The 15,168-nt window shown below is 38.8% G+C and overlaps 2 protein-coding genes across 2 annotated transcripts in view; both read right to left on the bottom strand.

Annotated features, from left to right (window-relative positions):
* Positions 1-8,996, bottom strand: part of NUP133 (nucleoporin 133) — a 37,240-nt gene extending 28,244 nt beyond the window's left edge. Inside the window, exons 1-5 of the mRNA XM_075495876.1 lie at positions 8,751-8,996; positions 5,933-6,051; positions 5,009-5,112; positions 3,823-3,930; positions 1,904-2,035 (exon numbers count right to left, since the gene is read on the bottom strand). Of these exons, the coding sequence (XP_075351991.1) occupies positions 1,904-2,035; positions 3,823-3,930; positions 5,009-5,112; positions 5,933-6,051; positions 8,751-8,935 (648 nt within the window). The 5' untranslated portion in view covers positions 8,936-8,996. The remainder of the gene's footprint in view (positions 1-1,903; positions 2,036-3,822; positions 3,931-5,008; positions 5,113-5,932; positions 6,052-8,750) is intronic.
* A 3,181-nt stretch (positions 8,997-12,177) lies between these two features.
* The window catches only part of ABCB10 (ATP binding cassette subfamily B member 10), a 29,981-nt gene continuing 26,990 nt past the window's right edge, over positions 12,178-15,168 (bottom strand). The window contains exon 13 of the mRNA XM_075495877.1: positions 12,178-14,878. Within this exon, the coding sequence (XP_075351992.1) occupies positions 14,587-14,878 (292 nt within the window). The 3' untranslated portion in view covers positions 12,178-14,586. The remainder of the gene's footprint in view (positions 14,879-15,168) is intronic.

The following is a 15,168-nucleotide window of genomic DNA, read 5'->3' as shown; positions in this document are numbered from 1 at the left end:
GGTTTTGTTTTTTAAAGAAATAATAAACATTAGCACTAAGTCAAACATCTGACTGGTACTTAGAACTGGCAGAGACTCATTTTCTTATCATTGCATGACATTTTTATCCATGAAACTCCATTTCAGTTTAACAACAGAACTAAAATCTCATGTAATACTAATGATGAAAAACAGTGTTACCTTTGCACAGAGAAAATGTGAAAAGTCTTGTGCATTATGCAAAATATGCACTCCATTGTAGGTGCTTATATACCTCATTTAGGAGGTAGAGACTTGTGTTAGTGCACCTCCTGCCTGTCTTAATGGGTGCATCTACATTAGCACTTTAATTAGTATCAAGAGTTTTTTTCTGAAGCAACCTTCTGTGAGTCCCCACATATTACCTGCTGGATCGTATCACATCACAGAGCAGTCTGAGCGTACCAGCTGTACACCCTTTGAATGAAACTAAACTGAAAGATGGGCTCTGACCACTAACAGACATTCATTTCACGCAGCTAGGCTGGAACTAGTTTAAAATAACAACCCCCTCCCTGCAAATGACCAGTGTAGATAGCGGCATTGCCTCAGCCCTAACCTTTTTACTTTACAGATTCTCAACTATTGCCTTTCACTACTTGCTAACATAGACATAGCCTTCATGCCCCCTACCACCAAGGCATTATAAAAAAGGTGCCTTCAATTCAAAACTGATCAACGTTTGTATGTTACAGGGAACAAACAAAGCCTGTAAGATGTACAACAATTTTAAAAAAAAAGAATGCTAAGGGCCTGGAGGTTGCTGAAAGAATGAACTGTTTACCTGTACAGGAAACATTCACAGAACAAAATAAAAAAAAAGTTTAAAAAAACCCAAACAAACAACCAACCAAAAGCACCATTTTCATCATCACACTATATAAACATTTTGCTAAAGGTTAAATCTGCCCAGTGACAGGATGACTAATTAAGTACAGTTATCATATATGTAATAATGCAGCTTTAGAAGACTGATTAATAAAAGGGTTCTGCTCTGAAAAAAAAAAAAGTGTTCCTCTAGCTCTGAATTCAGATTGATATCAATGTTTCAACTACAGGTGTGATAAGACCTTACTTTCCTCATCTCGATATCTGAAACTTGGGCACAATTCAACTCAAATAGGGTAGATATACATTAGTGTTTCTTAACATCTTGAAACTCTCAAGAAATTCGTCATTAAGATCACTGTCTTCTGATTAGGTTTGCAAGTGTTTATGACATGCTGATGCCCTAAAATAATATTTATAATACAGGATATGTATGAACAGTAGATGTTGAAAAGGTCATGAGATAAAATGCAATTTAATTGATAATAACTGCTTTTGAAGATAACACATATTGTAACACACACTGAATTTTTGCATATATTCCATTTTGAAAGTTTTCCCCACTTAGGCACATCAACAGCAGAAAACAGAATGTCTAATAACAATTCATAATATACTTAGTTCATTACTTTCATACAGAAATCTCTCAAATTCAGTCACTAGTGAGCTATACCACAAGACGCTGAATGTGTGGTCTGCGGATTCAGATTAAGTAGTTCTCTGTTTTTGCAATAGCAGGGTTTCTACTGCTGGAAGTAATGACAGTAGTAATACTGACACTCTTCATAGGCTGAGGTACCAAAACAGTCCTGTTAACCTTGTGGTTGCATCCTGCGTGCCTCCCCAACTTTAACATTATTATTTATGACTACCAGTCATCTCTGCTACTTAAGATTATCACACTCATCAACAATCTCCGAAATTACTCCTCAGAATGTTTAATAGTTTGCTTTGTAACATTTATTGGAGATTTAAGACTGATAATGTGGAGCACACTTTTTAATTTTTAAATTATGAATTAAAGCAGTATTTTAATATAAATCATACTGTACTGTACCTTTACTGCTGTTAGGAAACTGCACAGAGAGCCTCCAAAGTCTGTAAAAGTCTCCGTATACGAACCTTCATGTGCAAGACTGGGCCAGTAGCGCACAGAACCTTCACTGGTAGCAACCATTATTGCCAGAGACTTGAAGTGAAAAAATAATTAACAGAACATGCAAGATAATAATAATAAGACTGCAGCTTTAACTAGAACATGTTATTTTGCATATCAAGATTGTGGGTGACAAACACACAAAAAAGTAGTAAATACGTACGGAGGCACACCGACAAACCTAGAACTGAATTGCAAAATGATTCTGTAGCATAACTTAATATGTGCAGGGAATGTTATACTCGCTTATTTTGCTAACAATAATATTTTCTACTGGTTCTTGTTCCTGATAATTCAGGGTCTGCTACTGAAACGCAAACAAAACTTATAGCTGCAAGACAGAAAAGAGCCTGTGGAGAATTCCAGATGCCAAGAGTTATAAGCTACTATGGAAGACTTAAAATCCAGACTATAATTTAGCAAAGAAACTGCTCTAGTGTCATTAAGAGAAATATCGAATCACACAGCTCTTCTCTTCATAAAGACATAAGCCTACAGTGTGCCTATATGAGGGCTTCTGACTCCAGAAATCACTCGGATACCAAATTCAAAGCATGAAGCAAGAGACTGTGTTCAAGTAGAGATTACTTGAACAAGTAAGAAAGTGGACAGAAAGCATTGTATCTAATGTACTGGTTGTTGGGGGGGGGAGGGGGAAGTCACAGAACAATAGAACTGTAGCTGAGAGCTGTTATTGAGCTCCTTGGAGTTTTCTAACTGATTTTTGACTAAACACAGATCTTCACAAAGGAAAGTAGCTGGTTAATGAACATCATCACAATTACAAAACCACCACAGAATGCATTGTCCTTTGTGATTCCTGCCCATTATTTAATAATTTTCATTTTAGTGAAATATTTTCTACCACTAATATTTCTACTTCACTCTATAAAACCATAGTATCCACGCACAGCCCACAAGCTGAAGAAAGATGAAAAAAAAAATAAAATAAAAAAAATCTTGGTTTAGGTGTATTACTTCCTTTTGAACTTCTTTAGGTATGACTAAGTCATAGACCATTTAGAATTTTGTGAGCCAATCACAAGATATTAAGATTGCTTTTCATCATCCAGAAGTGTAACACAATAACAAGGCAAAAGAAAAGATGCCATTACATATTCTGTGCTGCTTCTTCCTTCCAAAGACAACTGCTTATCCAGTTTTATTAGAGCACCACATATATTAACTGAAAACTACACCCAACCTGAAAATGACAGCTTCTTTTCTTCACGATTTATAGTAACAGACATATTAACATACTTTCTGAAAACTTAACTGATCTTCAAACCTCACCCTCTAGCACAGTATGCTATGAAAAGGCACTTAGGAAAGTAATGAGTCAAAACAGATTAAATCATTCTGTCCTCCCAGTGCCAGCTTCCTTATAAAGACCAGCCAAGGGAGGGTACTGGTGTTTACTTCTCATCCATGTGTACTCAGAATTAAACCACTGCTGAACAACTTTTTCAGCCAGCATGCATTTAAATTGCAGTTGCTTAGACTGAATATTGATTCCCCTGGTGTTTGTTAACACAATACTTCTTAGTTTACTGTATTTTTGTTTGTTATGAAAGCACACCAAGTAATCCTTAGGAAAATTATTACTTAATCTGATCCTATAACATGTAAGTGGAGTAATTTGAAAAGACTAGCAGAATTTTGTTGATTTCAAACATATCTATTGCAAACTATCGATCCTGACCTTTTGAATAGATAGTACAACACCAACTGCAGTTTTCAAATAAGTACTTGATAAAATAGGACATATTCAAAGTTACCCTAAAAGTATTTTGAAACACTAAAATTTAAAAGTCAATCACCTGCAGAGAAGGCGCTTCACCCGAGGAACTGAGACACGATATAGCTGCTAAACTAGAACTCCACTGGAAGTCACTGGGTGGCAGCTGCAGTTCCTTGCACAGAGATAACTGTAAGAAAGAAAGAGATGCCATAATAAATACGAGACTGGAAGAACTTACTCCTCTGCCACAAAGTCTTTAGACTTTTTGACCCTGCTAAAAATTAATTTTCAACTAGCCCAGACACTGTGTAAGGCAACGAAAAGAATGTCACAAGACATTTTCAGCAAGATTGTCACAACCAGCAAACAGCTAAAAAACACCTACTTGTACATTTTCAAACATCACTGTTTTTCTTTAGTTATTTCTGAGTGTTTCTCACAACACTACAATATTGAATTATTTCTTTCAGAGGTGCAATTATTTGACCATTCCTTAATACAATATGCTAACAAGGCAGCAATACAAAATTAAACAAGTGCTTGAGAAAGCTCACTAGGTACTAACAGAGTGGAGACAGGGAAAACTCCTCCCTCCCCCCCAAAGTTAAACAATCAGAAAAATTTTAATCCCTTGAAAAAGCTCTACAAGTACCAGAATGCGTACACCTGACACTCCACTGTAAGTGCAGAATCTGTATAATTAACATACGTTGCACTATTGAAAGCTACTGATTTTGTAACTACAGGTTCCCTCTGACTGTACTTGCTATTCACTGAAACGATGCTGAAAGAAACACTGCCCAGAGGGAAAAAAAAAAAAAAACATTCTTGACATAAGAAACCTAGATGAAACATATGTCCAGCACAGTTGAAATGAACCTTTTTCAGTTTTTTGACAAGTTGAAAACCAGTCCCAGAATAATCTAAACCAATCTGTAACATATCAACTAGTTCTTAACTATTAAAATAAGCTTTATCAAGACTATCTAACATAAGAGACACACCTATTAAAAAGCAAAGAATTAACCTTAGTGTTACAGTGACAATTAAAAATGAAGAGAGGAATATAAAAATGTTACACTCCCTCAAAAGCTTGAGTTTCAGTTACTGTTGTTAGTACGACTTCATACCAACCCCGCTGCTTTTGGGGGAAACCAGACAAAGTCCAGTTTATAAAGAAACTCTTGCTTTAAAAAACCACAACTGAATAACTTGTTAAACTAGCATAAAGTATAGAAGTTTTTCCATCTTGATCTTTCAGTTACCTTAGCTACTGGAGACTGACCAATCTTCCAAATAATCAGCCTCTCTTTATGGACTAGCCAGGCCCATCCACTTTCATCCACTTGAACACTCAGCTGGTCATCAGCTACATAAAAAGTAATTTTTTTAAAGCATTCAGATTTTTAAAACACTGCAGAGTAACCTTAAAACCAATAAACTTTCACTCTTATATGAAAATAAGAAATACATTTTCTATTAAATTAACTTCCATGTTAGAATTTCCATGTATTTGATTAAGATACCAAATTACTACATATAGTTTAAAAATCCATTTGACAAATGCTCAGCTTCGGAGAGTGAAAAGCAAGACAATCCTAGAAGCTACTTCCATCAATTCACAGCAGATTATAATAGCTTTGTAAATTGCTCAGCAATTTTTAAGATTATTTTTCAGATACACATTTTTGGTTCCTCTTATATCTTCTACAAAAAGAGAACTTATCCACAGGGAAAAACCTGATGAGGAAGACTATTTCTTGAACTCAGGGAAACATTTGTATCACTGGGGCTTTCAGAAGTGATAACAAATGTGCATTAAAAATAAATAAATAAATAAAATTAGAGCATCCACTCTAGGACACAATAGAATCAAAACAAAGTGAAAAAAGGTGAGAAAGAACCAATACGCAAAAGTTACTAAAAACCTACTATTGGCTTTCTTCATAACCTTGGATTTTACGATATACTGGTTAAGACAGCACCTGAAAGTTATTTACATACATCCATATCCACATGGGTGTTATTACAATTCTAGTTACATAGTTAACCAAGTTGGATTCAAACCAAGGCACAAACATTTCAGTTTCTGCTGTAAAGTCAGCATTTAAATGGCATCAACAGCATGTTAACACTTCCCTCATTTGTCAATTTTCATGAGAAAAATAACAGATAAAATCCATTCTTACCATCAGCCTTCTTCAGGGCTTCCATAACCTTAACAGGCAGAGAGGATCCAAAAGCCTTAACATCATAGTTAACAGTTTCACTTGCTGAGGGATGCTGGATAACTCTGGTAGGAGTTGCTCTTAAACAAAACAAAAAACTATGGTTAGTTTTTTATTGTTTCTTCATCAGTTTCAACAGACATTTACTTCATTAGTATATGTTTAGAAATAGATGCAATGAAATGGGTTTATGTAAAATAAACATGCCCCCTCTGGGAGGAACATCTAAAGCACTAATGTGGTGGCCTCCTTACAAGTTGTTAGCTGTCATGAAATTCCTTTATTTTTTAAAGAACTGATTTTGAATATGCATTCCTCCCCCAGCAACAAAATCACTGTTGAGCTTCTCTACATTCTGGTTATATATAGAACAAAGCTATCGACAATGCCAGGAGAAGCTCAACAGAAGGTCTTCCCTGACTGCAGGGCCTGTTTCCATCCCTAGTTCTAACACTGCTGGGCAGTATGCGCTGTGCAACACTTTGAACACCTGCAGCAGCTGGGATCAGCTAGCACTTCTGCTGCCCTTGTTTTACTGTGGAGACTGCAGTTCTTATCTGTTTCAGTCATTATTTGTCTCACAATATAACTTATAAAAGCTGCTTTGCATCTTCTCCCACCTCCTCTCTCTGGAACAGCATAGGTCTGTCTTATCTTTTTAACATGATTAAGTGGGTAAATTTCTCTGCTTTTAGAAGATACTGCACTTTTTTTATTTCTCCTCACAAGTAAAATGATGTCACAGACCTCCCCAGTGTGAAATGCCAGAAGATGATGATACACAACTAGAAGACAAGCCTGACACCTGGTTTGGAAAAATACCGTGTTAAACAGACCTGAAGTAAAAATTCCCCAAAATTGAAAATGGGCAATCTTGTTTAACTCAACAACAAATAGCTGCTCCTGAGAAAAGAGATTCTGAACCCCTGAAATTTATCTGGGCTCATGTTAAATTTCAGTTTTGATTCATATGGAAGGAAGAAGAGGGGAAGCTGGGGGGTATGCCTACACTTTGACTATTTTATCTTCTTTTTAAATACAGAGGATCTTATTATTTTCATAGTTTTCCTATACCAGGGATATACCTGAGGAACCCTCAAATTCAAATGCTAATAAGAGATATTTATAACACTGAACACATGGTATTGTATATTTATAGTTTTAACATAAAATACCACTTTTAAAGAACCTTAAAACTGTTCAACTCTAAAATGTTTCAGTCAGAATTTATTACCACAAGAACAGAGTACATCAAATATCCTAGAAAGAATCTCAGAGCACCTGAGAAACCACAGACTAATACAATCTTACTACTCCTGTAGGAAGGTAAACGAGCAAAATGAGTAAACATAGCTTAGTAACTCTCATAGATTTTTCTTTTCATACAGAAAGGTCATGCCTAACAGTTCTATCAGAATTTTCTGGAAAAAAAAGTCAATGAATACAATCTAGACAATATTAAGTACTTAAATTTCCCAAAATCTTTCAAAAAGATCCCTTATCAAAGATTCCTGAAGAAATCAAACTGGGAGATACAAAGAAAAGTCTTCTTACAGACCAAACCCTGTATAAAAGAAAGCACTAAGCAAAAATAGTACAGAAGAAAGAAAGGCTAATTTATACACTGCAGGAAAGTTTCTACTCTGTAAATCTGTACTGGTGTCCAAAATACTCAGTAGAGTCGTAAAAGAAACCAACTACCAGAGTGACAGTGTCTTGACAGGACAGTATTATTTAAGACAGTAAAACAGCAAACAGGATATCTGAGTTACTAAACACAGAATAAAAGGCAAAACAGAAAACATCAAAACTCCACATGCAGCTTCTTGAGTACCAGGATGACCTAAATTACACACATCTCAAAAGGATATTGTAGAAAAACTACTGAAAAGAGATTTAAGGATGATCAGAGATACAGAATATCTTACAATACATCCCAACAGAAAAACAAATGGTAAAACTGCATTCATGAAACAGCAATGTTGTAACCTAGGATTTTATCTAAAATCCTCCGTGTCTGCATCTGGGTTTTGGTTGTAAGACTCAAGGCAGAGATTCAGATGGCAAGCACTTGAACACTTGCCTCTTTTCTTTTTTTAATTATGATACTTTTTTTGCTATTTTTTTTAATCGCTAGCCTAACTTCCTATCAGCTCTCTCAACAATTACTGCTCCTTTAGCAAACAAAGAGCGCGTCTGTTCAGATCCTCAGTAACAGTAACCTGCGTGTGATAGACTCCTTCCCCAAATACCAAGCGAGCAGGTCTCCCCTGAACAACGAGGCAGGCGACAGGAACTGCAGTCAACCTACTCCGCACTCGTGCAGCAAGAGGTAACGCCACGGCAGGTCGCCGCGGAAGGGGTGGCCGGAGAGAGCCGGCGGAGGAGCAGAAGGGCCGGGGGACATGCCGCGGGCAGCTCTGCACGCTCCGCGCGGCGGGAGCTGTGGCTCCCGCTCCCTCCCCTCAGCGGGCCGGGAGGCGGCTGCACTACGGGCAGCGCGGCCCCGCGAGCCCCGACTGCAGTGCCTGCCGCGGAACCCCGGCAACGGAAGGCTCGGGGTTAACTCCAGAAACGGGACAGGAAGAGAGAGGGGAAAACCCTCGGGGTCCGGGCGGCGCGGCCCGAGGCGGGCGGGAGCCCGGGGAGCCCTGGCCCCGCCTCGGAGCGCGCCGGGAGGGCCGGGGCCGGGACCGAGGCAACGGCCCGGCGGGAACGGGCGGCTCGCGCCCCCTCGCCCCTGCCCGGGGCCCGGCCGGGTGGAGGGGGCGGGACTCACCGGGCGGAGAGGGAGCCGCTCCTCCGCGCCACCGGCGAGAACAGCACCGGGGAGCTGGCTGCCGCCACGACAGCCAGGTTCTTCCTGCCGCCCGGGCGGGAGAGAGGGCTGGGGGCGGCACTGCCCAGGTTCCTGCGGGCCGACCCGCCGGGAGTCCGCGGGGAGGCGGGAGCCGAAGGGAACATGGCTGGCGAGAGAGGAGCGGTGCCGGCCCTGGGCTCCCGCCGGGCGCCGGCTGACTGCGTCACTCCGGGGCGGGAAGAGCGGAGCGCGGCGCAGCCCCTGCCGGGGAGCGGCAGAGGCCCCGCACCAGCTGCCTGCTCAGGCACGGCGCGGCCCTCGCACCCCGGTGGCCGCCTTCTCGGCTCTCCTCGATAGACCCAGCAGCGGGAAACTACCCTAATAAATACATCGAGGTTGTTACAGACTCAGGCGTTAAGGCAGAAGTGTCCAGCTTCCACCTTAGCTGCACCAGTGCTCCCACCGCCCTCGGAAGAGGATTGTTCCTCTCCGGAGGGGGAGAGCAGAAGGAGGCTGCTGCAGGCCCACTGGCATGCCGTGACCTTCGGAGGATGGCTCTTTTACCGTGCCCTCCTCCCCAGCACGGGAGCCTGAGCGGCCGCTGTCCTCACTCGGCAGGTTAGGCAGCCAGCTGTGTCGGGTGGTCTCACAAAAACACGGGTCCGCTCGCTCGGATCTTCCCAAAGAAGGCCGGATGCACTCGGTCGTTCGGGACTCTCACAGAGGGATTCACAAGGCTGAATTTGGGAACCATTTTTCATTGAATTCATGCAGTTCTGGTGCTAACCAACTCGAGCAGAGAAAGGTGGCTGGATACGCTCAGTAAACTGCTGTCGAAACACCATTGCAAACTGCTGTTTGGCACTTCTGGAAGGACGTGTTCTCTACTAATGGAGTTGCCTAATCTTTAAAATAGCCTGTGCTGTAACCTGTGTTTGTCCCTAAATTTCTTGTAAAAAAAAAAAAAGAAAAAAACGTATTCCATGCAAACCTTGGCATGTTTCACATCTGTGGTAAATAACAAGCATGCATGACAACAACTCGATGGTACAGAATTCAATTTTAGTCTTAAAGGGGAACTAAATTTTCTCATTGAAACAAAATACTCAACTGCATTGGTTTGTATGAAAAAGCTTTCAGAAAGTACGTATGTACCATCTACTTGGGGAAGAAGTTGAATTGTATGTATATTATCAATGAAGCTAATTAGTTAAGATAAAATTAACTAAAAATAGAATATTAAAAAATTTCCCATCATCTTCCAAAAATATGTTGATTTAAAAGAGTTGTGGCTGTTAAGCTTTCTACGTGGATCATGGTCCAATATGACTGAACCTGAAATGCAGAGGAGCTAAACTTGAGATGCTTCATCTGGCAGTACTGAAGTATGAGGCACCTGTCTGTTTCAGTGCTTTGCCTTTGAACTTCATGCTATCTCCTTTTGCTTTGATTTTATGGGAAAAGCAAAATACAAACATTTAGTGGAGCTTCACTATACTGCTACATTAATGTAGGATGCTTCTATATCGCCTTGTCTATTATACTCCATGCAGCAATGCTAAATCATCACGTTACCCTTGTTTCAAGAAAAACAAACCAAACCAAACCAAACCAGAAAATGCACACAAAACCAAGCAAATGGGGAAAAACTGAGTAAAATTCAAGCTGTCATCCACATTTCCCAACATCCATGAATGGTGGCGTTCTAATTATTTTAAAAACTTAAAGCTCTCCTTCATTTCTAAAATATTTAAGATGAGGCAGTGTGAGCAGTTGGGTTTTGCTGATTGAATCCTGTGTAGTTTGCTACACTTCCTCAGGGGATTACTCGGCTGCCTTTTGCTGTCCCGGCCCTGTGTTAAGAGCTCCATCTTCAGGAGAGAGGATGGAACTCAACCTTTAAATCTCATTTTCGACACAGAAATAGTTTATGCCGCTATCTGTTAGAGACTTAACCAGTTCTTGAACTGGGACTCGTGTGGTACTTGTTTTTCACATGAAAAGGTGAATGTCCAGCAGGCAATTTTGACAATACTGACCTAGTGGGGACTTGAACTAAGAGAATGGAAATAGTGGACTTAGAGCCACAACTTCAAAATATATGGGTTTGATAATCTTTTTACTTCTGTTTTTTATTTATTGATCGATGGATTGAAAAACAGTGTAGAAAACACTGCTTGGGTAGACTAGCCACAAATAGCTGCCTACCTCTTTTGAGAGAAAATTAGTTTGAAAGGATAGCAGCAAACTCCATCATCTGCAGAGCAAACAAAGTTCTCATGAACTGAATACGCGTTATGGGACTATGCAGATGTTTAAACAAAGATGTGTATAAAAGATCAGTACCATTTTCTTCTTCGTAAGATAAGAAATGTAATGTCTTGCTCATCAGAATACAGAGTTCCCCAATAGGTCAGAGTATTAATCTATAGGATCATTGCATCATGAGTTTAAGACCCCTTAAGCAATTGGAAATTATTCTCCCCATTCAAGACAGCTGAAAACGTCGAGTAGTGGAAATGTGAAGACAACTGGCGGAGATCACAAAGACAGGATATTCTCTTCTGTTACTCCCCTAACTGGAATCCACTCCTTTTTCAAAGACTAAAGTATTGACAGAAAAGAGGCTCTCTGTATCAGAAGATTAAAGCAAAAAGTTGCATTAACTACTTGAAACCTGAGTTGAAAGAACTTTAGCTCTTTGAGAGATGCCAATTATTCACTGCAGTGATGAGCCTGTGACCAATACTCCATTTAAGCATTCAAATAAATAGTTTAATAAATAGTTTAAGTAATAAAGTTACTCAAGACACTTTATTTTCAGTGTCTATCTTCTCTCGGGAAAACATTCATGCTGTCAAGACTCAGAAAACTAATTAGGAAGACAGTAAAGGGATTAAGCATACGTTGAGAGCTGACCTTTCATTAAGTCTCCAACTACTCATCCCTAACTAATACATTCAGTTTAGCAAGGTAGTTTTGAATGCAATTAGATAGTATTTAAGCCCCAAAAGTCAGGACTGGGTAGCAAAAGTTAAGGAAGGAAATAGTTCTGGCATCCAAGGCAAGGGTGAAAAAGGCAGTATTAATAAAAGAGTTCAAAATTATGACCATAGGTATCAACTAAAATATGGCAACCAGTGACAGAAACTGAAAAATGTTTATATTACATATTTGATATACATGTGTGCATGTAAAATTAATTACATTTATTTTTAAATGTCTGGGAAATCATCTTTACTACTTTTCTACACAGAGAAGATATGTTTAGGCCGAAGTTGAACACTCGTGTGTGTGGCATAAAAGAGAGATGGTCTTATATAATGTGCTGTACCAGGGCTACAAGGACACTTTGAAATCTCTACCAATTCTGAATAAGGTCTGGCCTTTCCTTCAGAAAATGTTGGGTGAGTTTAATTTGACTTAAATTGTATTTACCTGTGATCAAAAGCATTTCTGAGTATCTTTTGGCCTCTGGAATACATTAGGAGTAGCACAGCTGTGTTTAGAGCTGTTAATACCATCCCTCATGGAGCTGCACCTCTTCCTACTAACAGTAGCTTAAAAAAAACAAATAGCAGATATACAGTATTACTAAAACCTGAAGGGGGCAACGATGGAAAATACAGTCAGTGAGTGTAAGACAGTTTGGTTTATATTTCTTTCTGACGCACAGTCAGATACTCTCACGTTAAGTCTTTTCTCCATTGCGTGGCCCCTTTTCGCCCTATGGACCACGCTACGCAAGGCAGCGGCATGAAATAGTGGTCCTTAGGAAAAGACGCCTATCAGGATTGTTAGAGATATGCCACCCATTTCCACCTTAGACAGGAAGGTCTTCAACTCTTGTAACAAAGAGAAAAATTAAAGTATTGCATTCTTTTTCTCACACCTTTTTCCTCATTAACCTACTAGGGCTCCTACAGTTCAAAATGCAACCATATCCAGTGTTGACTAGCACTGCTGTGGAAGTATACAGCATGCCACGTGCACACATCACATATACTGTAGGTTTGTAAACCACAAATCTGAAGTTGTCCAGCATTGCTTTCTACTTGCAGATTACTAAGAAACTTTGTTTTCTCACCTTCTTGAGGTCTGTGGCTTGTTCCAAGGAGTATTTTGAGTAGTTCTAACCCGAATAAAGTCTGTTATCCAATGCACCTGTTATGACAGACATTCACCTTTCTGTGGACTAGAGCTTTTCTATAGCTTTTCACACTTTTCTGTAGACTGCAACACCTGCCAGAACAACTAATGAACAAAAGATATAAAATGTTCATTCAGTTTGGCTGCAAGTAATTCCTGTAACCTGTGTGAACACATGAATAAAGGGGCTCATTGCATCTCACATAAGGAGAGATTACATGAGTGAAGATTAAAGTTCAAGCCCCTCTAAATACATTATAAAGAGAATAATGGATAGTCAACACTGAAATTAAATATTGGGTCAGTGGTATTTTTGGCATATCTTTAATACAATATCTACTTCTAGTAAAACTGTATCAGAAGATGAAATTGCACATAGATGTAATTTTATTTTCATTCCTTAGCACAGGGATCTCTTCAGCGTTTCACTATGTTCCACAAGGTACCATTAATGGCACATTAGATAAATGTTTTAAGCTTGCCCAGTACTAGGTATCTCGCCTATTGCCAATAAAGTTTTCCAGCAACAAGTTTTCCTACCACAGATGAGTTTTAATGTGACCTGGGAAGTTTCTAGCTTTTTAAAATTACCTTGTGGGGTTTTGCATCTTCAGAAAGTCGAGAGAGATTCTGTTGGAAGAGATTCTTAAATTAAAAAACACGAAGCCTACTCTTTATGGCCAAATGTACACTCCTGTAGTTGTTCAAATTAAGGTAATGCTATTATTTTATTAGCTGTCCTTGAGAAGGTAGTTTACTAGTTGTACCTAATAAGGTAGTTAGGCAAAACCTGGGATTTCTATGAATTAAATTTTAAGTAAAAATAAAAAAAACTTACATATGCCTTAAAAAAGGTCAAAAACTTATATAAGAGCGTGTTCTTTTGGATGTCATCTTAGAAGGGAAGTGAAACTAAAGAACTGGGAAAATAGAGAAGGGAAGAAAATGCATGCAAGTTTTAGATCTTCCTATCTTCCTATGCTGACTTAACATACTAATATACTAATACACTTCCTTTGTCCTTATGTAAAGTCAGTTAGGTTTTTTGTTTCGTTGCTTTTTTGTTTGTTTTTTAAAGAACTTTCCTCCAACTCACGCTTCCCTACTCTCTAAAATGTGTTCTCATATGTAATTCTCTACAGTAACTGTAGATGGTGATCATAATCAACTTTCACACTTCAGAACAAATGGTAACTGAAAGGACAGTGCAGTGGAAGTCAGACAGAACTTTCAGAGTACGTTAGCGTCACACATTTTTGAATTCCAGCATTTTAAGACTACTGACAAGCACAGAAAGCAAAAGTTCCTTGAAAAGGGAAGAGACAATGATATAAAAATGATAAGATTGTCATTTAATTACCCTTAAAGTACTGAACTTACTTGAGAATGCAGCACATCATCATACAGTGCATTACAGCAAAAAAGATTCTAAGTCGTCTCAATTAACACAAAGCAGAAAAATCTATACACTGAAATTATCTCAATGTGATTGACATTTTAGAAAGTTGCAATAATTATTAAAAAGCTTTCAATAAAAAGTTTAAACACATTTAAGTTTTGAAAGAATATTTTGTACATTTTGGAAAAATATAACATTTACTTTACATAACTGAAACATAAGTTATATACTTTGTAGTTTGTAAGCTTCCATTATTCATACATTCTCTCATACATTTTCTTTTAATACATCATTTTCTCTAGACTGTAAATCTAATGCAAAAGTATCACTATTCTGAAGAAAAGCTTGTTTCTGCATTAGTTTCCTGAAAAGTCCATTTGGATTTGCAAGTAGTTCCTCATGTTTTCCACATTCAAGAATTTTACCGTGGCCAAGGACTGCAACAAAATCAGCATTCTGAATAGTAGACAGACGATGAGCAATAATTAGGACTGTCCTCCCTTCCATCAGCCGGTCCAGAGCTTCTTGCACTAGATACTCGTTTTCAGCATCCAAAGCACTAGTAAGAAATGGGAAGCAGGGAGGGGCAAGAGGAGGATATTTGTTATTTTAAGACAGGTTAGTTCTGTATGCATTAGGCTTATTTTGCTAAAACTGCAAACTCTTGCTATTGTTGGTGAAGATGAACCAATGGAACCACAGGAAAATGTTGTGAATATGCTTAGTGCACACATCCAAGTTATAGGCATTACATGTTCTCATATGCAAAAAATATGCATGGAGAAACAACACTAAATTCATTCAGTAAAAAAAATTAAGTTATACTGCAGTATAATCATCTCTTTAACA

Source organism: Mycteria americana, chromosome 3 (genome assembly GCF_035582795.1).
Source record: "Mycteria americana isolate JAX WOST 10 ecotype Jacksonville Zoo and Gardens chromosome 3, USCA_MyAme_1.0, whole genome shotgun sequence".
In the NCBI taxonomy this organism is placed as follows: Eukaryota; Metazoa; Chordata; class Aves; order Ciconiiformes; family Ciconiidae; genus Mycteria; species Mycteria americana.
Note: the sequence above shows the minus strand (reverse complement) of the source record. Positions and strands in the feature narration are given on the sequence as shown.